The following is a 24404-nucleotide window of genomic DNA, read 5'->3' on the forward strand; positions in this document are numbered from 1 at the left end:
TTCTCAGGGTCCATCCTTGGTGTTGCAAAAGGCAAGATTTCTTTCTTTTTTGTGACTAAAGGATACTCCATTGTGTGTGTGTGCGTGCGTGGTATTTTGGGTGAAGATAGTTTACATATCCTGAGTCCCTGAGTCCTTCAGACAGTGACTTAGATTTAAACAGATCTATTTAACTCACCCTTGTCTAGTAGTTCCCTGGTAGATAGTAGTTAATGAAATGATGGCGAGTACAGTTACATAATTCAAGCCATATGCCCAGAAAAATTAAAATATAGTCAGCTTAGAAGGGGAAAGAGATACTGTCCTAAGTCTTCCTTGTCTGGTGATACCACATCCTGGGCTCAGCTAGACGAGCTTCTCAGTAAAGTGTCAGGTACATTGATTTGTAGACTCCTCACTGCTTTAGCTTGTCTGGACTATAGCATCCCACACTTCTAGAGATGACTAATTGATTATATACATTTTAAAGGTTTAAAATCTCTTTTATACTAAGCAGATTAATTTTTTCCATGTGGAAGGAGCTATTTATTTAAATGATACTGTGTTGTGACCTTGTTGTTTGGGGAGGATCTGGGGCAGGGGGAGGAGCTAAATTAAAAACCCTACCAAATCTATGCAATCTTGCCCCTATTTTAACTACTCAAAAATTTATTTGGCTCATTGTGCCATAGAAAAATCCAATGGTAAATCCTTTTGAATCTAGTTAAAAATGCAGAATATTGTAGCTCCAGATTTTTATGTTTTCTATGATTCAAAATGTTTCTATAGTCTTACAAATCTTATATAATTTTGTTTCTATAATAAACAGGAGGAAAATTAAAGGTATTTTTAAAAATGTTTTTATGAAACCTTTTTTTAAAAAAAAAAAGACCTAAGGCAGGATTATTCAAACTCAAACTCAGCCCTGTTAATATTCTGATTCAGATAATTCTTTGTTGTGAGGAGTGGTCCTGGGCAATGCAGGATGTTTATCAGCATCCCAGGCCCCTGCCCTCTGTTGCTAAGTCACTTCAGTCATGTCCGACTCTGTGCGACCCCATAGATGGCAGCGCACCAGGCTTCCCCGTCCCTGGGTTCTACATGCCAGTAAAAGCCTTCAGCCCAGTTGTGACAACAAAAAATGACTCCAGACATTGCCAATGTCCCCTGGGGGCAAAATCATCTCCAGCTTTGAACAAGTGACCTAAAGAAAAGACCAGTGCACAGTGTCTTTCTGCTGTTGTTGTTAAACCATTATTTATTCATTTACTCAACAAATATTTATGAAGTGCTGACTGCCAGCTATGTGCCAAGCACTGCTTCAGGTACCACTTGGATGTGAACAATTTGCTCATTGCCATTCTGCTTTTTTGGCCATGACTTTTTATCTAAGGGTTGGGAAACATGGGTGTTACTGAATTCCCAAGCCCACACAATTTGAATGATAACCATCTATCCCTAGGATTACTTTGGGCATCACATCCTACTGCAATGAAGAAGTATAACTCTTTAATAAAGCAGGACTAAAATCACTATGACCCTATGGCCAAGGGAGAATGACTATCCTAGATGACATCCATCAGTTCTGGGCATGGCATGCTATTCCAGTAGAAGACCTATGGAGTGAAATTTGCCTCTCTAAGGAAGACAAATACCATATGTCCCTTACATGTGGGATCTAAAATATGACACAAGTGAACTTATCTACGAAACAGAAACAGACTCCCAGACAGAGAAAACAGACCTGTGGTTGCCAGTGGGGAGGAGGAGGTGGGGGAGGGATAGACTGGGAGTTTGGGGTTAGCAGATGCAAACTAGTATATATAGGATGGATAAACATCAAGACCCTACCATGTAGCACAGGGAACTATATTCAATATCCTGTGATAAACCATAATAAAAGTATGAAAAAAGAATATATATATATATATATATATATATATATCTGAATCACTTTGCTGTACAGCAGAAATTAACACAAAATTGTAAGTCAACTATACTTCAATAAAATAAATCTTTGAAAAAGATTTAGGACTTCCCTGATGGTTCCGTGGTTATGAATGCACCTGCCCATACAGTGGACATGGGTTTGATCCCTGGTCCAGGAAGATCCCACATGCTGTAGGGCCACTAAGCCTATGCACCACAACTACTGAAGCCCGAATGCCCTGGAGTCTGTGCTATACAACAAGGGGAGCCACTGAAGCCACTGCACTGAGAAGCCTATAAGTAAAGAGGAGCCCTTGCTCACCACAACTGGAGAAAGCCCACATACAGCAAAGAAGAACCAGCGCAGCCAAAAATAAATAATAAAAAAGATGTATACAAAGTACTTCCACAATATATAGAAGTTAAAAAAGAAAGGAAAATTACATCTTTATCTACCTGTTGAAGACCCAGTGGATGTGGAAGAAATCAATACCAACTGAGGGATTTTCTAAACAATAACTATTTAGCACAAGTAGAGTCAGACCAGAACAACCTTCAGGGACATTCTGAGGTTTTGCCAGATCAAAGTTAACACTTCCAAAGATCCTGGAGAGCCTGACACAAGTCGCTTCATGTCTACTCACAGCTGGAGCCCAGACTTCTGTACTTCCACAGTTTCTGCTTGTTCCAGTCTCAGAGGCTGATGGCCAGAGAGGAGAGCATTACTGCAAACTGCCCCTCACTTGCTGGTCAAAGAACATACTAGATCCTGGAAGTCTAACAGTTTATCCCACCACCCAGAAGGAGGCAAACATTTTCTGCCCTCCTAACCCAGGGGAGAAAGTTGACAGTTCTCAGCTGATACGATTTGCTGCATTATTTTTCGTTTTGCCCACTGGTAAACATGCACGTGCTTAGTCACTCAGTCATGTCCAACTCTTTGTGACCCCACGGGCTGTAGACCACCAGGCTCCTCTGTCCATGGGGATCCTTCAGATACTGGAGTGGGTTGCCATTCCCTTCTTCAGGTGATCTTCCCAACCCAGGGATTGAACCCAGGTCTTCCGCATTACAGACAGATTTACTGACTGAGCCACCAGGGAAGCCCAAGAATAAACATGCATACTGGTCAGAAAAATATTTTCTTCAATTCTAAATGGTGCCCTGTGCTGTGATTGTTACTTGAAAGAGCGACCTCTTTAAAAACTTAAGTTTGACCAATAATTGTTTAGGTTTTGTTGTCTCACACGGCTTTGTTTCTGGGAGATGTTGAGTATTTAAACAAAGGCTTTATAAAATGAATGTGCAGTTAAAAATAATTCTTGAGAAGGAATTAAGCAGCAGGGAAGGTGGGAGTCGGGGAAATTCTTGATGGTCCTGGCCACCCTCACTCTCCATTCAACTCAACTCAAAAGCCTCATTCCCCATTCTCTTTGTTCCCAACTCTGTTCTTTTTATTAGTACCATGGCCATAAGCCAATCATTGTGCAGTAGTACATAATTGAGGCACTGGTGGGCTGCAAACCACAGTTTAAATGCTGTGGCAGGGAATTCCCTGATGGCCCAGTGGCTAAGACTCCTCACTCCTAACGCAGGAGGCCTGGATTCGATCCCTGGTCGAGGAATTAGGTCACACACGATGCAGCTAAGAGTTCTCATGCCTAAGCAAAAAAAAAAAAAAAGAAACAAAAAAGATCCCACATGCCACAACTAAGACCCAGTGCAGCCAAGTAAATATATAGATAAAAATAAATATAAAAAATTAATGACATGGCAATGACAGAAGGATAGGGCATTCTCTAAGGTTTAGTAGCTACCTGGGGCAGGTTAAAAGTTCAACATATCATCAGTGGATATTAACCAGCTGCTTTTTCAATCCTAACTTGACTACAATATGGCAATGATGGCTCTTACAGGAGTAGATTGCCACAAAAAAAGAAGAGACAAGTTTTTAATGTAAGAATAACATCATTGTTATGTAAAGAACATGGCTGAAAGCATTCAACGTTGAACATGAAATCAATAAAAGGACTCTGCTCATGATTGTTTTTCATAAATTAAATACTTACCTGTGCCAGGTTTTTGACTTGCAGACAGAGGACTCCTGTACCTTCGGTGCCAATCCCACCAATCACAGCATAACAACTCATGTTTCACATTTCCCAAGGGCTCCAGAGCATCTTGGAAAAATGAGAAAAAATTTTTTCTACTGAAACTGGAAGAAATGCTGCATTTGGAGAATATTTAAAATAAAGAACAAAGAATTGCCTTGTTTACCGGCTGTTGCCTACCACTAAGTCTGTTCAGGTCCCAGATGGTGCCCTTTCGCATCAGTGAATTAGGTAGCAGAGATGAAAGCATGTCCACAGCCCCTTGTCATGAACAACAGCCTTCATCTTATGTTACAGCCTTCTCTTACAACTTCCTGAACTTCCTAATCTCATCGATAGGAGCGGAGGTCCAATTCAATAATTGAAAGAATTAAACTTTTTATAAGGTGCTATCAAATGGGTGACAGATTTTATTTTCTTGGGCTTCAGAATCACTGTGGATGGTGACTGCAGCCAGGAAATTAAAAGATGCTTGCTCCTTGAAAGAAAAGTTGTGACAAACCTAGACAGCATATTATAAGCAGAGACATCACTTTGCTGACAAAAGTCCTTACAGTCAAAGCTATAGTTTTTCCAGTAATCGTGTATGGATGTGGAAGTTGGGCCATAAAAAAGGCTGAGTGCTAAAGAAATAACGCTTTCGAATTGTAATGCTGGAGAAGATCTCAAGAGTCCCTTGGACAGCAAGGAGATCAAACCAATCATTCTTAAAGGAAATTCACCCTGAATATTCATTGGAAGGACTGATGCTGATGCTGCAATACTTTGGCCACAGATGTGAAGAGCTGACTCATTGGAAAAGACCCTGATGCTGGGAAAGATTGAAGGCAAGAGGAGAATCTGGCAACAGAGGATGAGATAGTTCAATAGCATCATCAACTCAAAGGACATAAGTTTGAGCAAACTCTAAGAGATAGTGAAGGCCAGGGAAGCTTGGTGCGCTGCAGTCCATAGATTGCAAAGAGTCAGACATGACTTACTGACTGAACAGCAACAGCAATAATCAAATGGGTGGATATGGGATAACCATTGAATAACCCAACTATTGGATGGGTTCGTTCACCATCTGTTCACACTGTCAGTCAAGGAGGATTGATGAAACCCTCCTGGGCATGCTGTTCTAGGTGCTATGGAAAGTATAAGCTTAATATTCCATGCTCTATGCCTTCTAGTTTTCTATAATCTTGGTGGGGAGAAAGTAATTAAGAAAGATAAAAAGTTAAACAACAGTGTGGAAATTCCAAACAATATAGGGCATCTATAGTCTCATTCCAGACATACTGAATCACAATCTCTAGGCCCGATCCCAGATGTTTCTGATGTTCAGCAAAGCACAAAGAAAAGTGGCTTGTGAGCCATCAGAAATGGTGGTGATGAGTGGAAATGTGAGGAGGAGTCAGGCTGGTCAAGAGCAAAGAGGGTAAAGGGAGGAGAGAAGACCGCCAAGAGAAACATGTTTCCCCACATTCTAGACTTCAAATCCCACCTCTCTTTTAAAATTTCTATTGGAGGGTAGCCAATGTGTAATGACGTGCTAGTTTCTACTGCACAGCAAAGTGAATCCGTTATACAAATACATGTATTCACTCTTTTTCAGATTCTCTTCCAATATCAGTCATTACAGAGTATTGAGTAGCTTTCCTTGTCCTTATTAGTTATCTATGTATATAGTAATGTGTGTATGTCGGTCCCAATCTTCCAATTTATCCCTTGCCCACCCCTTTGCATTTGTTGTTAAAACTTAGCAACTAAACAGCAACGGCAAAAACACCCATTTACTTCCTGACAACTATGTTTTCTACATGTGTGACTCTATTTCTGTTTTGTTAATAAGTACATTTGTTATTCATTAAGAAATTTCCATGTTCATAAATGCAGAATCACGTTGGAGAAAAACTTTCCATCTAGAGTTGATTCAGAGATAAGTTCTCCCATGATTTGTTTCCCAAAGATATTACTTCAAGAGCAAGGGAATTATTTTCTGTCAGTGTTTTTTAATATTGAATTTGGAGACAAAAGAAAATTTACTCTTTGAAGATTTGGGAGCCTGGATTCACACTGGAGTATGTGATTATAACTCTTAGGCACAGAATCTCACTACTGGCGTTTGTCATGTTTCTTCTGTGTCTATCAGCCAGGGTAGTAACAAAAGTAGATTTGAAACACCAAGTATACACAAGATTTTATGAGCAAGAATTTTTAAATTTTAAAAAACAAAAATCCTTCTCACACAAACAAAAATCCAGCTTTCAATTAAAATGGAAATGCCAGGAGACAAGAGAACATAGAAAAAATAACAGCCAAAAAAGAATTTTTCCAAATGAACAAAGTTCCTTACCCTCAAATTTCAGGATAGGAAAATAAAACAAAAATGCCAAAGATGTAATGACTTTAAGTATATATAAAAGTTTTGCATACTCTAACTTGTTCTTATCACATAGAAGAAATGGGGTTTGTTGAAGGGAGGAAAAATTCAACCACAGGGGCAAAAATACCTTGTAAAAATATGTAAATTATTACAATACAACCTGCCAAATTGGCCTCAAGAAACCCAACATTGGATTCTAGATGGTGAAAATGTTAGTAAAACTTTGATATGTAGCACGTGCTGATTCATGTGATGTAAGTATCCCCATTATGGTCAACTTCAAGCTGCAACATGATGTCACAGAGTACGGAGGTGGCCAGAGATGCAGAGCAGCACAGCATCCTAGAGTGTTTTCCCTACAGATGCAGTAGAGCTAAATAATATCAAGAGCATGTGTGTGCATGGGTGCCAAGTTGTTCAGTGGTGTCCGACTCTGTGCAACCCCATGGACTGTAGTCCTCCAGGTTCCTCTGCCATGGGATTCTCCAGGCAAGAATATTGGACTGGGTTGCCATGGCCTTTTCCAGGGGATCTTCCTGGCTCAGGGATTGAACCTGCGTCTCTTATGTCTCCTGCACTAGCACCATCTGGGAAGACCATCAAGAGCATAAAATGCAATAAAATTATTACTCAGAACTGAGGTTTGAGTGTTTATTATCTTTTTAGAAATACAATTTGCTTAAGTTTACATGTATATATAATTTGTTTTAATAATGGTTCTGTTTAACAATGGGTACTCAAAGGTCTTCAGATTTTAGTGTTGTATTTACAAGAGCCACTGTGAGCTGGCTACATCCCACCACTGGTTAGATCGCATCACTGTCTCAAGCTAAATGGAGGAAAATCACAGAAGCTTAAGTTCTCAGAGTGGTTTTCCTTGATTTACTCTTACATACTCTCCTTTGACCTTCAGTTAAGTTCAGCAGCTCAGTCATATCTGACTCTTTGCGACCCCATGGACTGCAGCACCCCAGGCCTCCCTGTCCATTACCAACTCCCAGAGTTTACTCAAACTCATGTCTATTGAGTCAGTAGTGCCATCCAACCATCTCAACCTCTGTCATCCCGTTCTCCTCCTGCCTTCTATCTTTCCCAGCATCAGGGTCTTTTCCAATGAGTCAGTTCTTCACATCAGGTGGTCAAAGTATTAGAATTTCAGCATCAGTCCTTCCAATGAATATTCAGGACTGATTTCCTTTAGGATGGACTGGTTGGATCTCCTTGCAGTCCAAGGGACTCTTAAGAGTCTTCTCCAGCACCACAGTTCACAAGCATCAGTTCTTCAGCGCTCAGCTTTCTTTATAGTCCAACTCTCTCATCCATACATGACTACTGGAAAAACCATAGCTTTGACTTGATGGACCTTTGTTGTCTATAAAAGGAAATATGACTAATTTCTTTGTAACTTAGCAGCAGTCTCTCTCCTAAAATATTTCGTTCCATCAGACAACAAGAATTTGTACTCACGATGTCTCCCCACTATGTTCTTCAGTAAGAGCACTTGTGCTTACTCCTTTAAGGATGTCTGATTTTCTGTTTTTATTTTAACCTTATTGTGCCAAGTCTTTTGGTAATAAGATAGATTATCTTTAGAAGTAAGAAGATGAATGATCGGATGGATGGTTGGATGGATGTCTAGACAGATAATGGATGGGTGATGGATGAATGGATGATGGATGATAGATGGATGATGATGGATGGATGGATGATTTATGGATGGTTGAATGAATGACGGATACATAGTGGATAATGGATAGATAACTGGATGGACGGATGAAAGATGAATGGATGATGAACAGATGGATGGATGGATGAATAAGCGAATGGATCATGAATGGATAGATGGATAGCAAAAAAAAAAAGTAAAAAAGAGAGAAAAGGAAGAAAGAAGGAGGGAATATTTCTTTGGAAATGGAAAACATTGAAAACAACTGGATGACTGCCAATATAACTTTAAAGTTTTACATGGAATATATTTTAAATAAATATTTTTAATTTCAGAGGAAAAATGATCCCTATTCTCTTGCATCCCTGGTGTCCTTTGAAGTTAAGAAGATGCCTTATAAAGATCAGCCAGCAAAACTCCCAGAAGGCAACATAGCAGTAAGTATCTTAAAATATATAGGTACAAATAATTTCACGTAAATTATTTTTTAAAACCTTGTTTTGCTTGTGTTAGGTTTAAGTGCCTATTACATTGACTTGAGAAGTTTCCCTCTTAAGATTACTGTTTTCTTATTTCAGTCTGGAAATTCTTCAGTGTCATTCGATCAGATTTTTAAACCTTCAATGTAAATTTCTATTCCACCCCACTAAAAAAAAATCACAGGGCAGGACGAAAACCATTTTTTAATTAGGCTCTTTTGTTTGAAAGAAGTTCAGATACTAATTATGATCATAATGGAATCATACTTATTGTTAATTTTAAAGACAGCCTGGTGAGTGAGGTGAGAAGGGAAGACTGTCTTCCTTAGGGAGAAGACCACAGACCAGCTGTATGGACAGTCATTTTTCCTTTCTAAGCAAAGACCAGGCTTCCCTGGTGGCTCAGACTGTAAGGAATTTACCTACAATGCGGGAGACCTGGGTTCATTCCCTGGGTTGGGAAGATCCCCTGAAAGAGGGAATGGCTATCTGTTCCAGTGTTCTTGCCTGGAAAAATCCATGGGGACAGAACAGCCTGACAGGCCACAGTCCATGGGGTCACAAAAGTTGGACATGACTGAGCGACTAACACATGTGCACACACACCCATACCCACAGAAGCAAAGACCAGTATTACCTGGAGGAAAAGTACACTAGGAGCATCATCTGAATTGAAGCTATTAAACATTAAATCAATCACTAGGTCGTGTCGGACTCTTGAGACCCCATGGACCGTAGCCTGCCAGGCTCCTCTATCCATGGGATTTCCTAGATAAGAATACTGGAGTGGTTGCCATTTCCTTCTCCAGGAGATCTTCCAAACCCAGGGATCAAACCCATGTCTCCTGCATTGGCAGGCAGATTCGGTACCACTGAGTCACTAAGGAACATTACTGATACCCAGATATCTGTCACAGCACAACTGCTGGCATCCTCAGCAACCTGGCAAGGCCGTGCAGAGCAGACAGGAGGGTGAGTAACAGGGGATGAACAGGCCCCATCATCAAAATGCTGCCTTTACAGTGAATATGACCACAGCCAGAACTCTGGGTCAGGATTCAAATACTGAGATTTCAACCTTCATCTCTTGGTCACTTCATAGTTATTTACAACCTCGACATGGATTCTGGTTCCCAGGTCCTTGTTACTCAAAATATGTTTTTGCTGACCAGCAGCATCAGTAACACCTAAGAAATTGTTCAAAATTCAGAAACAGACCTCACCTCAGACCTGCCGAGTCAGAATCATCAGGGCAGCAGGTACACTGTCATCTTTAAGGAGGGTTGCTTTGGATGGTGTAGAGGTCACCACTCTCATAATTTCTCATCAGCCTAGGTCTTAAAATGGAGCTATTACTCTTTCCAGCCTAATCTACTTGTAGTAATTGAAATCCATCCATTGATTGGTGATTTCCAACCCTGAGCATGCAAAGAATCACCATTCACATGACTTTAAAGGCTTATACATGCTATGTGCTCAGTTGCTAAATTGTATCCAACTCTTTGCAACCCCATGGACACTAGCCCGCCAGGTTCCTCTGTCCATGGGATTTCCCAGGCAAGAATATGGAGGTGGATTGCCATTTCCTCCTCCAGAGGATCTTCCCATCCCAGGGATGGAACCCGAGTCTCCTGCATCTCCTGCATTGACAAGTGTGTTCTGTACAAATGAGCCACCTAAGAAGTCCCATACATGTTAGGACCCTATCCAAAGTATCAGGATTGAGTGAGTCTGGCATGGGCCCCTGGCACTGTGCTTTAGAGGCTCTACAAGTGATGCTTCTGCAGTGAAACTGGCATTGGGCACCTCTGACACAGGCAGGCAGTGTAAAGAAAATCTGCAGATTCCAGAACAGGTTCATTGCGGGCATCACCCTGGCTCCACTCGGCTCTAAGTGGAAACCTTCAGGAGATCACTCTGTGTACCTTGTTGATGCCCTTAACCACATTTACCTGAAAGCATTGTAAAGAAGAGTATTTACATTATATACAAAAAGCTTCAGCATTTTACCTAAAATGAGATAAGTCTCAGGTGTTGATAATAGTAACCTTCCCAAAATGTCCTACCTTTTCCGGCAAAGTTCAATAAGCCCAATTAGAAGCATCCATAGATTCAAAATATCTCAGTAGACTTTGGTGGTGTTTAAAGCCAGCACTGCACGTATTTCTCCACTTAGCACGCCTCTGTCTCTCTCACGAGATGTCTGCCAGAGTTTGAATTTATGTTCAACCTAGGAGACAGAAGCTTTGGGTTTTTAATATAGAATATTCACCCAAGGAGGTTCAAAGGCTTGTAACTCCAAGGGAGATAAATGTGAGTCCTTTGTTTTCTCTGAGCACATGCTCCATAACAGAAACATGTGTGACAGTTGGTTGCATCCACAGGATCGCGTCTTTCTGTCCTGGCCACAGGTGCCAGCCTGCTGTTCTCAACTCATCTCAAAAGATTCACCGGATGATGAGATACAGGCTTCCCTCCTCCCCACCACCCTTGTTCCTGCATCTTTGAAAAAGTCTTGTTATCTGATGTAGATGATTTACTGCATCATTTATGGAGAGGTTATGGGAAAACCTTTTAGGTCTCCCAGTCTCTGACTGCCTCAAGGAGACGTAGCCAGTAGGAAGGCAGCTGTGCCCTACAGGCTTGGTTTGAGAGAACTGTGCTTGGAACTGGCAGATGTTTTAGAGTGAGTGTTTTAGAGTGAGTTCTCATCCTTGTCTTGAAAAGGACCCAGGAGGAGAGAAGTACTTCCAGATAGCAGAATCAGCTGGACGAGGTGGTTGGAGGATCTTCAGAGCTCCAGTCCACAGTCTGCCATTGGGGAAAGGGTCTCTCGTTTCCTTCCTTGGTAAATGACAAGAATATTTGCTTGTTTTCCTAGTTCCTTGTAGGTGATGAGGACTCTGCTTGTGCTTCTTTTCAGTGTGGTCATAACACAGCCATTTCTTGAACCCTAGAAAAGTTTTCCATATTGAAAAAAATAGTAATCCCCAGCTGCTACTTGAATAGTGTCTGGGTTTGTAACAAATGAACTCTCCGCGCCACGTGACACTTGTCATGTTCAGAAGCAAAGGAAAGGTTGCATGATGAGAGGGTCTATGCCTAAATGCTGTATCATTACAGCAGAAAAAAATATTCAGTTATTGGAACACTTTTTTTGCCTATTCATAAACTTTGGTGTTTGTATTGTGTGACTAAAGCCAAATTCCATAATTTACATCTAGAAGAGCTTATGATTGTCTCGTGTAACTCGAAGTTCAGTTCAGTTCAGTCACTCAGTCGTGTCTGACTCTTTGTGACCCCATGGACTGCAGCACACCAGGCTTCCCTGTCCATCACCAACTCCCGGAGCTTGCCCAAACTCATATCCATCGAGTTAGTGATGCCATCCAACCATCTCATCCTCTATTGTCCCCTTCTCCTCCTGCCTTCAATCTTTCCCAGCATCAGGGTCTTTTCCAATGAGTCAGTTCTTCACATCAGGTGGCCGAAGTATTGGAGTTTCAGCATCAGTCCTTCCAATGAATATTCAGGACTGATTTCCTTTAAGATTAACCAATTTGATCTCTTTCCAGTCCAAGGTACTCTCAAGAGTCTTCTCCAACACCACAGTTCAACAAAGACAGTTATTATAAAGTATTTCAGTGAAATCCTTAATTAAGAACTCACATGCAAATTGGGAGTCCGTTTGACTTTTTTGAATTGTTAGCAAAACTTCAGGATCTTAAAATGGAACTGTGATATTAAGCAATTATCTGGAGTTCAGACCTATCACAGGAACTTCTTATCTCATAAGGGCTGTTTGAATTTTGTTAAAATGTGTGTTCAGCTGGTCCACTTCATGTTATTATTTTGTTCTAAATGGCACTGTCGGTGGAGTGTCTTGGTACATTTATATAAAACATTCTCGTGACCCCACTGAAGTATGTTTACACAAGATTTTGAGATGCATAAATACAGATGTCAACATTAATTACCATTGCAAATCCGAGGGATTTTTTTCTTCTACCTTGGTATTTTGTCAAAATATACAAAAACATATCATAAATGTCAGTGATAAAATGTAGGCATATTAAAGATTTATTTATGGTCTTTCCACCATAATAAAGAACAACAAGATTTACGACATGATGAAGGTAAGATTAAATGTTCTCTACTTAGCATCACTTTAAGAACATCTGAACTGCTTACGATTCATGGACCCTATGGACCCTACTTCTTAAAATTACAGATAGTTATATAAGTGGAGTGTTAAAATTTTATACTATTTTTAAAAATAGCTACAGGTTCTTGGTACATTAAAAAATGAAAAACAGTTTGTTGATTAGTTTGCATGTAACTGAATTTTTCTCCATACGTTTTAAGTACTTAAGTTGTTCAACATGAACCTTTCTTAAAGCAGTTAAAGTATGTAGTCAAAACCCAAGTTCTTAAAGTAAAGCTTTAGTCCTAAATACACCCCATCATTGGCCTTGGGACCACCTTCTTGATGAATGAATTTAGTAAAGAGGGTCTTGGGTAATTTGGCTTCTCACACTACTGTATGAAATTATACAAAAGTTGTCAAGCTGTGCGGTTCAATATGGTACCCACTCGCCACATTGCCATGGATGGTGAGGACCTGAGATGTGGGTGGAGTGGCTGAAGAACTGAAGTCGTTTTACTTCATTTTAACTTACGTAAATGTAAACTTAAAACTATAGCAGTATAAGGTATTTTTTTTTCTTTAATGCAGTTTTATTTTTTGGGTAAGACAACATTTTACTTGAATCAATGAAAATCTCGTGGTTGTCACTTGCTGCAAGTGTTAAATAAACACTGGACTTTGGAGACTTAGTAAAAAGAAAAGAGGAATAATATTTTTATATCAGTTATACTTTGAATAATAATTTTGGTGTTTAGTGTTAAATAAAATACATTGTTAAAATTTATGCCCCATGTTTCTTTTTACTCTTTTTAACTTGACTATGACAAAACTTTAAATGACGTGCATCACTTGCCTTATATTTCTGTTGGACAACACTGATCTACAGCAGAGTCATAGAAGGTTCCCTTTTGGAGCTGTTGGTAATACCTATAGAACTTCAGAGAATATGGGTGTTTAATAAATCTTATTTGAAATGAATGAAAATTTCTTACTATAAATCAATGTTTAGTCATTAGAAACTATATAAATTAAGACCTGTTTTTCTCATCTTTATTATTCAATAGATAAGCTTCTTGTGGGCTTGTCAAAATGAGCTGCCAGACAAATATAAACATTAGAAATAACAAAGTTTGGGTATTTTTCAAGATGTTATCTCTTGGCCAAGCTTCCCCTAAACCATCCTAGGGTTTCTACAGGACTAAAACAAATTTAAATAAACATTGGTCCTATAAAAGTGATCAATTAAGTCTTTTCTCTTAAGCTTGCCTGTAGGGTTCAAGTTTCTGGTCTATACAGAGTACTGAGTTTTAGGAAAAGCTTGGCTTTATCTGTTTCCACTTGCAGAGGAAACGCTTCATTTCTATTTACAGACCTGAACATGTGTCCTGACTCCCTAACCAATGTGTTCTCAGAAAGACCTCTCTTTTCAAGACCCGGATGACTCTTCCAATGATGTGATACATCCACCCTTTTCTAGCAACAACCATCTAGCTCCTTAGGCTTGGAAATCTGAAGAAATGCTTCAGGGCACCATTGTTGTTTGTATTTTTACTGTCTAGCAGCTTCTCAACTATGCAGTGAAAAACCTGGAAACCACCAGGGGCAACACAAGTTCTCTGAAGCTGCCCTGGTTTAGGGGCTTCTGGTGGTTCACATGGTAAAGAATCTGCCTGCAGTGCAGGAGACCCGGGTTCGATCCCTTGGTGGGGAAGATTCCCCTGGAGAAGGGAATGGCAACCCACTCCAGTATTCTTGCCTGGAGAAGTCCATGGACAGAGGAGCCCCGGTTGAAATCAAGAAGATTGGGCAGCCTCCGTGCCATGTAGATGCCTTAAAGGCAGCAGGTTAGGAGAGCGGAATGCAGGTGAGGGAGCAAAGTCACTGAGCTTGTCTTCCTCTAAAACAGAAGTCCCTTCCTCTTAGTTACAGATGGTGAATGTATATGACATGCTTAATCCTTCCATTGAAAGTGCTCACAGAAAGGATGAGAAATGGCATTTTTCAAATAAAAATAATGTTGCCAGGAGCAAACTGACAACAGTTTCGGTGATGAGAATTTCAGATTTTGGAATGGATAAGAATAGCAGTTATCATCTCTGAGACTGTTTAAAGACTTTTGTCAGAATATTTGGAAGTGAATGCAGACAAAAAGCCAGTAGGTTTTGTAATTATACCTTATAAAGCTGTTTTCTGCTTCTAGAGACCCTAATAAGCATATCCTGTCCAGTTTCATGTTTTATTGGTACTTTTCCATTGCTGCTGTGAAAAATCCTTCAGATATCATTATTAGATCTTTGTGAGTGACTTCCACTGCTTGTTTTTGCAGATGGACCGGTTTCATAGGTGATACATCAAAACCTGCAGTACCACTCTCCACCCACTTCCTATATCCAAAAATCAGTTGTCCCCTACAATCCATTTATTAAGAAGTGGGCATTTTTTTAAAAGATTTAAAAGGCACACAAATTGGAAATGAAGATATAACTGTCCCTGTTTGGAAAAAACAAACAAACAAACAAACCTGTAATATCCAAGTGGCAAAGAAACCCAGGAAAAACTCAGTAGCTGTTCTTCTATTTCTTTTTATTAAACCAACAATTTGAACAGTCTATGGCCTATGGCCCTTATTTCAACTCCTTTAGTTTAGCTTTTTTTTAACTTACAAAACTAGAACTGTTTCCTATGTTATAATAAAACATAGGGAGGTAACTTCAGATATTAATTAGGTCAGCCAGAAGAAGGAACATGGAAAAGTATTGTCTGTCTTCCTAAATTACCTATTAGTCAATTTTGGTGGCCTCTAACACATGCACAAAATACAGACCAAAACTACGTTGTTTCTTCAGTGAACTTAGAGCTTAAGGGGAAGAAACAGATACAAGAAACCTCAGAATTGCCCGTGGCTTCATATTTTCTCTTTTCTAGGTCATTGTATCTGGCTTATGAGTGCGCGACCACTACTACCCTTGATAGTTCCAAAATTCTGAAATTCTCATTATTAAAACTGTACTGGTCTGCTTCCAGTAACATTAGGGTCATTTTATTTTTATTTATTTGGCTGTGCCGAGCCTTCGTTGCAGCATGAGAGCTCTTAGTTGCAGCATGTGGGAGCTAGTTCCCTGACCAGGGATCAAACCCAGGCCCCCTACATTGGGGGCACAAAGTCCTAGCCACTGGACCACCAGGGAAGTCCCTTGGGTCATTTTAAATGATCACTTCATGCTCTTTCTCTGAGCACTGTAAGATGCAGGATTGAGCACTGATTTCACACGTGATCCAGTGTAATTCACCAAAGGAGAGAGATGTGAAGAGAAATGATCCAGAAGTGATCTCGCCCTCCACTGACTCGTGTAGCCATATTGTGCAGAGGATCACTTCAGGCGGCGGAATCCAACTGGCATGATAATGCTTGGAGTCTTTCCAGTGCGTTTCATCAGTGTATGTACCATGTGTTCTGTTTTTAAACTGTGGCAAGTACAGAGAGTGTGACCCCATCGTGGTCATGGAATGCTGCACTTCTTCTCGATACGTTGGACGAATAAGGGCAGTGCCAGCGAGGGAAGCAAGGAGGAAGGTAAAAGGGCAAGTAGTTATACCAGCCTTTCTCTCACTGAAAGCATCGGTCAGGTCCCTGGCATTCCTGACCACGTGGAACCACTAACAGCTTCACTAACATCAATGTCATTGTGTAGCCTGGATATAAGTGATATTTGGGGCTGGAGGATCAAGTGAATTAAGTCATCAGGATGTCTGCTGCACAGGGAACGTAGAATAAAATGAAGGAGTTATAAAAACCTTGGCAGGTTAAGAACAGCACAGGCAGGATGCTCAGATCTAGTTAAGAAGGCAGAGGGAAAGATGTGAGCAGAGGCAGGACCCAGCACTAGGACACAGGCTATGAAAGCACCAAGGTTTCCAGCCAGGGGAACACCAGAGCCACCAAGCCACCCTGAGTTCACCCTCAACTCCTGGTGGGTTAGAGAAGCGTGGCCCAGAGTTTCTGTATGGGAGTCAGGATGGGCTCAGGATTCTTTCAACCAGCACAGTTAAAACAAGGAACATGTGGACCAGCTTAACCGAGGTGATCTTGCATGTGTGCATGCTCAGTCTCTTCAGTCGTGTCTAACTCTTTGCAGCCCTATGGACCATAGCCCGTCAGGCTCCTCTGTCCGTGGGATTTCCCAGGCAACAATACTGGAGTGAGTTGCCGTGCCCTCCTCCAGAGATCTTCCCAACCCAGGGATTGAACCAGCATCTCCTGCATCTAATGCATTAAAGGCAGATTCTTTACCCACTGAGCCACTGGGAAACCCCAGAAGTAAGGGTGATGCTCACTTCTCTCTAAAACCAGATAAGCCTGCTTTGGTGAATAACATTTTAGATCCAAGAATATTTTTCCTTCTCTTTTCTTTGACAGAGGGTGTGAGCGGCAGGGCTGGGTCTCTGCTTGTTTTGTTTTTTTGTTTGGGTGTCTCCAGAGCCTGTGCCTGCATGTGATGGGAGAGCTTCTCCTGCCTACATGGGAGGCAGCGGTGGTTCACACATACAGAACGTGCAGTCCTGCTCGAAAGGTCTCTTTTCTCCTCCAAGTTTCCTTGCAACAGTGGGGCACTCAGTGAGGTCCAACAGCAACTGAAAATGGAATTTAAGACCGAAAGCAGCACCAGCACATTGAGACAATTAATTCTCACATCAATGACTACAGTTACTTTCATGAAATGGGAGATGGTTGGTCTTACGTGACTGTATTAGTAGAGCAACAATGGGCTCTTTGTTGATAGAGCGCAGAGACAGAGCCTAGGGCTAAAGAGGTGGTGACACTGATTAGATCTGTGGATCACTTAGCCCCCTGGGACTCAATTTTCTCATCTGTAAAATGGGGACTTAGGTGATGTCTACCAACTTGCATATCCAGCAGGTTGTTTGCAAGTTCACTTCTCAGTGAGGTGAGCTTAGTTCTGTGGAGAAACATGTGTGAATGGACTTGGCTTTTTGTTGGGTTTACTTTGCCATAAAAAGGTCCGTCCCAATTCAAGGTCATTCCTTTCCACCTTGTTGCTTCGTGCTCCACCTCAGTTCTATTCTAGGCTTTCTGGGTTGGTGTAAACCAAACACCCACCAAGTGTCTGTAGTTGGACTTGCATCCAACTTGAGAAGCCTGAGAATGTATTAATGGTTGAGATTCCAAGTTCAAGTGCTGTAAACTCTCAAATCTTCCCCCAGGGTGACTTCAGCTAAAGTACTCTTTGGTAGTTACTGCTTTATTTTTTATTATACTATATTATATATACACTAGTATTTATTATACTAGCCGAAACTCCAATACTTTGGCCACCTGATGTGAAGAGCTGACTCATTTGAAAAGACCCTGATGCTGGGAAAGATTGAGGGCAGGAGGAGAAGGGGACAACAGAGCATGAGATGGTTGGATGGCATCACCGACTCGATGGACATGGGTTTGGGTGGACTCTGAGAGTTGGTGATGGACAGGGAGGCCTGGCATGCTGTGGTTCATGGGATCGTAAAGTGTCAGATATGACTGAGCAACTGAACTGAACTGAACTGCTTTATTTCACTGAATAGATTTTAAATTTGAGCTCATTTTCTTTATTTTCCATTCCAGATTAAAACATCGGTTATTTGGGCCACCCCAAATGTTTCCTTCTCAATTCCATTATGGGTAATAATACTAGCAATACTTCTTGGATTATTGGTTCTGGCCATTTTAACCTTGGCTTTATGGAAGGTAAGTGTATTTGCTTTCTTTTCCTTTTTGAGTAGAGAGGCCACTGGGAGAATTTGAAAGGATATACCTAGGATTTCAAAGAGCCAAAGCTAGAGGCATGATCTGGGAATTTCCAACACAGGGACCTGAAGGGAAAGCTGGGTCTTGTTTGCTTTGGCAAACTTAATATGCTTGTGTAACTGACAATTGAGGGTGTTTAATGCTGCTTTTATCTTGCAATTTCTTATAAATAAATATAGAGTTAGAATTTATTAACAAAGACCTATGATCTTCTTTCCAATATGCTTAGAGTGATCATGTTATGATGAAGACTTCTCTTTCTTGTTTAATTAATCAGGATCTTAAGCTTTTTGTTGACACAATCCTATCAGCAATACTTGAGAGTTTTGTAAGCACTACACAGATGCAATTAATATAGTAATTAGTTGATACATGGGCTTTCAATGACACCACATAGATTATGCATGTTCTAATATTCTTGGATTTTTTTTTTTTTATCTTGCCAACTCGTCCATCTCCATTAGGAAGCCTTAACTTCCTCTTTCATGTGTTTTGCTGAAGTTTCTGCTGAAAGTCTGCAATGGGAATTAATCTCTGGCCCCCAAACCAACAGGACTGCCAAGTTTCACAGAGCTTTCCATTCCAAAATAGAAACAATGTCACAATGGCATGATCATAAGAGCAATTAATCCAGTCACATCTTCAGTTCAGTTCAGTTCAGTTGCTCGGTCGTGTCCGACTCTTTGCGATCCCATGGACTGTAGCACACCAGGCCTCCCTGTCCATCACCAACTCCCGGAGTTTACATCTTAGTTTAGTGCTATTGTTGTCATTCTCCAAAATCATAATGTATTTTTATTTTGAAACAACATGAGACATACTTAACAAACTGAGAAAACCTTTGAGTTAAGTAATGGCTTTTCTGATCTTCATCAGCAGTTTTGTGCCATCCTGAGCCCACACAGGTCTAATGCATGGTCTACCTTTAGAAATAGACTTCTGTGTTGGTATATTATTCATAGTAACTTTATATCCATAAATGATGCAGTGGTATGTAGCAATTGATAGAGAAATGCACTAGTCCTATGAGAGAAAGATGACTCAATGGCTATAAGTGAAAGCTAATGAATTGGGCTTCCAACCTAAGAAACAATAAGAATTAAAATTCTAGGTTTCTAAGGAAAGTTGTACTCTCCAAAACCAAATCCTCATTTGAAACTCAGGAGAGTAAAGATTCAAGAATCACTTCTTCCCCGAATTGCTGATTGATCTCTGGAAAGTTGAGACAGCTCACAAAGCTGTTGAGATGGAAATAAAGGACCCATCTAATTGTCCTCCATGTACTAGATATTCCACCAAGTGCAGAGAGAGAGACAAGCATCTCTCCACCTCTTCCTTTAGTCCATCTCAGGTAGCCCATAGTACGCTTTAGGAATCTGCTTCCCCGGTCAGGAATTCACATTGCTGCCGGCTCCAGAAACATGCAGAAAAGCAGAGAAAAAAAATCCATGGGCCAGGTTGCTGTAAGCCCAGAAAAATATACAAGGTCCGTAAGTGGTTTATACACAATGAACATTCTTGGGACTTCCCTGGTGGTCTAGTGGTTAAGACTTCGCCTTTCAATGCAGGGGGTGCAGCCTGGAACACTGATTGGGGAGCTAAGATCTCACATACCTTGAAGCCAGAAAACCAAAATATAAGACAGAAACAATGTTGTAATAAATTCAAAAAAGACTTTAAAAAATGGTCTACATCAAAAAAAAAAAATCTTTCAAAGAGAAAGAACATTCTCCCACCCCCACAGGCAGGGAAGGAAGAACGTGGACACTCTGCATAGGCAATGAATTCCTCTGTGCAGGTAAACAACACACTGCTCTCACCTCCTAATCTGGAGAATTGGGCAGATTATAGTCTCAGAGCACCAGATTCCTTAGACAACATATAAAAGGAGGAAAGTTATTTTTTTAAGATATTTTATGTGGACCATTTTAAAAATCTTTATTGAATTTGTTACAATGTTGCCTGTTTTATGTTTTGTTTTTTCTGGCCGTGAGGCATGTGGAATCCCAGCTCCCTGACCAGGGATCAAACCCGCACCCCTTGCACTGGAAGGTGAAGTCTTACCACTGGACCACCAGGGAAGTCCTGACAAAGAGAACACTCTTAGAATGAGGGGTTTCATGAATTCTCAGGATGACCTGACTGGCTGGCCCATTTCTGTCTCCCCTAGTGCGGATTCTTTGACCGAGCAAGACCACCCCAGGACGATATGAATGACCGGGAACAGCTGACCAATGAGAAAACCCCTGAGGCATGAAAAGGAAAGCCAAAGACAAAAACAACCTCAATACTACTCCAGTTCAAAGCAAAGAAGGATCATGAGGGTTCAACCCAGGTTGTCCTGCGCCTGCCAGTGTCCTCAGACGGGAGGGCCATGTCATCACCTCATCTACACTGTACTCTGGAGAAGTTTCCATGGATCCTGGTGATCCTGTGGGGAAAGGAAGCCTCCTCAACACTGCAGAAACGCTGGGCAGCCGTGGAAGATGTCTTTGGCTTGAGTCCTTCTGTGTTTGGCAGACACTTTGAAATGGGTATGGGAATGTGAGGTTGCTTTCCAGGTAAATCCATCTGAAGTCTCGAAAAATGCAGTGTCTGAGTTAGGATGGACTTTAGAAGGTGAACTTGGACCAAACCTTCCAACACTACTGTATACAATGGAATATTTGACACCTCCCTCTGGAAAAGACACATTTCTAGTGACATTACAGCTCAGGGAGACCAGCCTATGCTGTTGGGACTGTGAAAGGACCTTGGAAATGGCAGAGATCATCTTTGTGAGCGAGGATAACGATTTATTTATTTATTTTCCATGACTCTAGGCTGACACTCTAGAGGATCTGGAAATTAAAGATTTGGTTCGCTGGTTTTTTAAATCACTCACCAAATTTCCCTCCAAGATGTCTGTTTTGTGCAGAATACATAACTTAACAGGACTTAGGATTTAGATAGGGTTAAGGAAAAGTGAATTGGTATTAGAAGACTGTTTCACTTTCATGACTTCTACATGAAATTACTTTTATTCATGCTTTCAGGGACTCACATCTGCTTAATTTAGCCTTGCAAAAAGTTGCATTGATATCTACTTTTACAAAAAAAAAAATCATCTTTCCATTAACTTAATTAGCAATATGCAAATTTCAAGGGACTCTCAATCCTGAGTGGTACTTAAAAATAATGGTAAAATTTCTAGAGTCCATTCACAAAAAAGCAATTCAATAATTTGGGCAGGCATATTATTTTTAATATCTGTGAGGCAATAGCAATATTTTAATTTGGGATTAAATACCTTTTTACTATACGTCAAACTTACATTCACAGAAAAGACACGTTAAACATAAATAGGAAGAAGCATAAAGTTAGGCATATGTGTGATGAACCTAGAAAACAGATTCCTATGGATTTTATTTAGAACTGCCTGTTCCAACTTTACTTTTCATTTTTCCTGCTAATCGTTATAGTACATGACTTTGGAAAATAATTTTTACTTAAGCTATTTTCCCATCATCTTGAATTTAACCATCACATAAACTTGATGTTTAAAACTCTTGTAAATAATCCATAATCATATGTAACAGTATCATTTTAAGTAAAATAGAACAGCCAAATTTATATAGTCTGCACAACTTTGTATCCTTTTTATGATAATGAAAAATTATTATGAAGAAGTGCTGAACAAATTTTATATTTATGTGCAATATTTTATAGACCTATGTATCAAAAAGCATGTTTACACTGGCATTAGTTATTTTTTAAATTAATATCCTGAGTACTAAGTATGATAAAACCAGTAGACCCCAATCCTTCAGTTTACAAAGCAGTTGGAAAATTTATGCCCCACTTTCAACAATCACACTTGATTTGAAAGATGAGCCAAACTCACAGACACTAAATTTTTGGTCATGCCTTAATCTGGACACGATCCATCTGGCTCCAGCTGCAGAATTTCTTTGGAAACCAAATCAAAGGCACATGGGCGAATACACTGAACAATTCATACTCTGCCTGCTCGTGAATTGAATCCTGTCATGGTAGCAGTTTCAAGGCTGTCAGGAACTGAAGTCTGGCTCCCAGCGTGTGTGGCTGACTTGGGGGTGAGAACTGCACATGTTTCAAAGAGTTTGAGGGTCTCATGTCAGCCTCAGGGGGTCTTAGGTGGTCGTTGTCTGGGTGGAAGTGGTTCTACAGGCAGTGGCTGTCTCTGAGATGAGTGGAAGGAGGAGTCTCTACCTCCAAAGTGACACCCCAACTCTTGTCATCATGCCTGACTTTTGGCCAAGAGAGAATAGCTCCTCAAGGTTTGGGGTCACAAAAGAGCCCTGAGAAAACACACCTGTTGTCTTTCAAGCTAACCTTCATAAAAGAACTCGGAACTCTTAGGGCTAGGACCGTCAAAGCCAGGTCATACAGACACCTGGAGGAAGCTCGAGATGCCAGGAGCAAGGCTGGGATCCAGAAGAGAGCAAGGTGTGAGGACTTCAAAGGCAAACTACAGCATCCTCACAGTCTCAGCCCAAAGTGATCCCCATCTAGAAGGACAGGCACTGCTATCTATAGGCAGTTTGCAGAGGGCCATCAATACACACTGAGGTCAGGTGAACCCTCCACGCCTCAGTTCTTGAGTGCCCCTCCACATGGAAAATATTCTAAAAATGCACTGAGCAAATCTGCTTCTCATCATATAAAGCCAATCACTTTCATCATTTATAATATGCTGTTGCTTCTCTTAGAATCTATCTATATATTTCAGATATATCTTTTGAAATACTTTCAGCTGATTTTCAGTACATGGGAAAAAATGGACAAATCAAGTTTTATAAACTTGGAGATTTTTATACACTAAATAAGCAACATGGACCAATTGCCCACTGAAACCCCACTTCTTTGAACTCAGCCCTTTTCTTGTTTTATTTAAATATATGTGTAGAATCTGTGAAGATTTTCATGTACCTATTTACCTTGTCACTAATAAAATTAAAAACTAAAGACCTGATGACATATTTGTGGGGTTTTTTGCAAGCAATGTAAAACTTTCCCATGATGGCAGACATCAAAGGTTTGGGTCTTCACACTTCTTTACCATAAAAACATTTAACATTGAAAGAAATTTGAAAGAGCAAGGACATGACACTTTTTGGAATAGTGAACATGTTCTAAATTTAGATCGTGGTGATGTTTGCATGAATACACTAAGAAGGACTGGACTGTATGCATTAAATGGTTGAGTTTTATGGGAATTAAATCTCAATACATATGTTTAAAAATGTGAGTCATTTCTGATACCTACACTTTCATATAATTGGTATCTTTTCCTTTACATTTCCTTTCCTTTTTAAAATTTTTATTTACTTGTTTGGCTGTGTTGAGTCTTTTGCAGCTTGCAGGATCTTTGTCACATCAGTCAGGACTCTCTAGGTGTGGCATGTAATCTAGAACACGTAGGCTCAATGGTTGCGACACACGGAATTAGTTGTTCTGTGGCATGTGGGATCTTAGTTCCCCAGCCAGGGATCAAACCCAAGTCCCCTGCATTGCAAGGCAAATTCTTAACCACTGGACCACCAGGAAAGCCCCTACATTGTCTTCCAAATCGTGTCCATATGAAAACTTCATGTTTTAATGAAGCCTTCCTTTGGGTCATTGACCAATTCAAAAGCTGCTCCTAGTCTCCAATGGCATTTTGTGAATTACGACACTTTTCCAGTTGTTCTCATGACTATTTTCCAGCTGGGCCAATCCTCTGTGCAAGCAGGAATATCTTTTCACCTTTGTATTCCCTACATTAAGCACCACCATCTGTTACATAGTCAGTGCTCGAAAACCATTCCAAAGTGAATGAATGAATATATGTGCACAGTAATAATCGTGATATGTGCTTTTGTAATCTTTGCTCCTATTACAAAGACTGGAGGTACACGC

General features: G+C 40.4%; 1 protein-coding gene across 1 annotated transcript in view; it reads left to right on the top strand.

The window, feature by feature from the left end:
* ITGA8 (integrin subunit alpha 8) overlaps positions 1–23478 on the top strand; it is a 189090-nt gene extending 165612 nt beyond the window's left edge. The window contains exons 28-30 of the mRNA XM_086334201.1: positions 8389–8490; positions 18303–18425; positions 20656–23478. Coding sequence (XP_086190327.1) covers positions 8389–8490; positions 18303–18425; positions 20656–20742 — 312 coding nt within the window. The 3' untranslated portion in view covers positions 20743–23478. The remainder of the gene's footprint in view (positions 1–8388; positions 8491–18302; positions 18426–20655) is intronic.
* The last annotated feature ends 926 nt before the right edge of the window (positions 23479–24404 follow it).

The sequence above is a fragment of the Bos grunniens genome, chromosome 13 (assembly GCF_055505025.1).
Source record: "Bos grunniens cultivar Pamir isolate PY7600 chromosome 13, Bosgru_T2T1.0, whole genome shotgun sequence".
NCBI classification, from domain to species: Eukaryota; Metazoa; Chordata; class Mammalia; order Artiodactyla; family Bovidae; genus Bos; species Bos grunniens.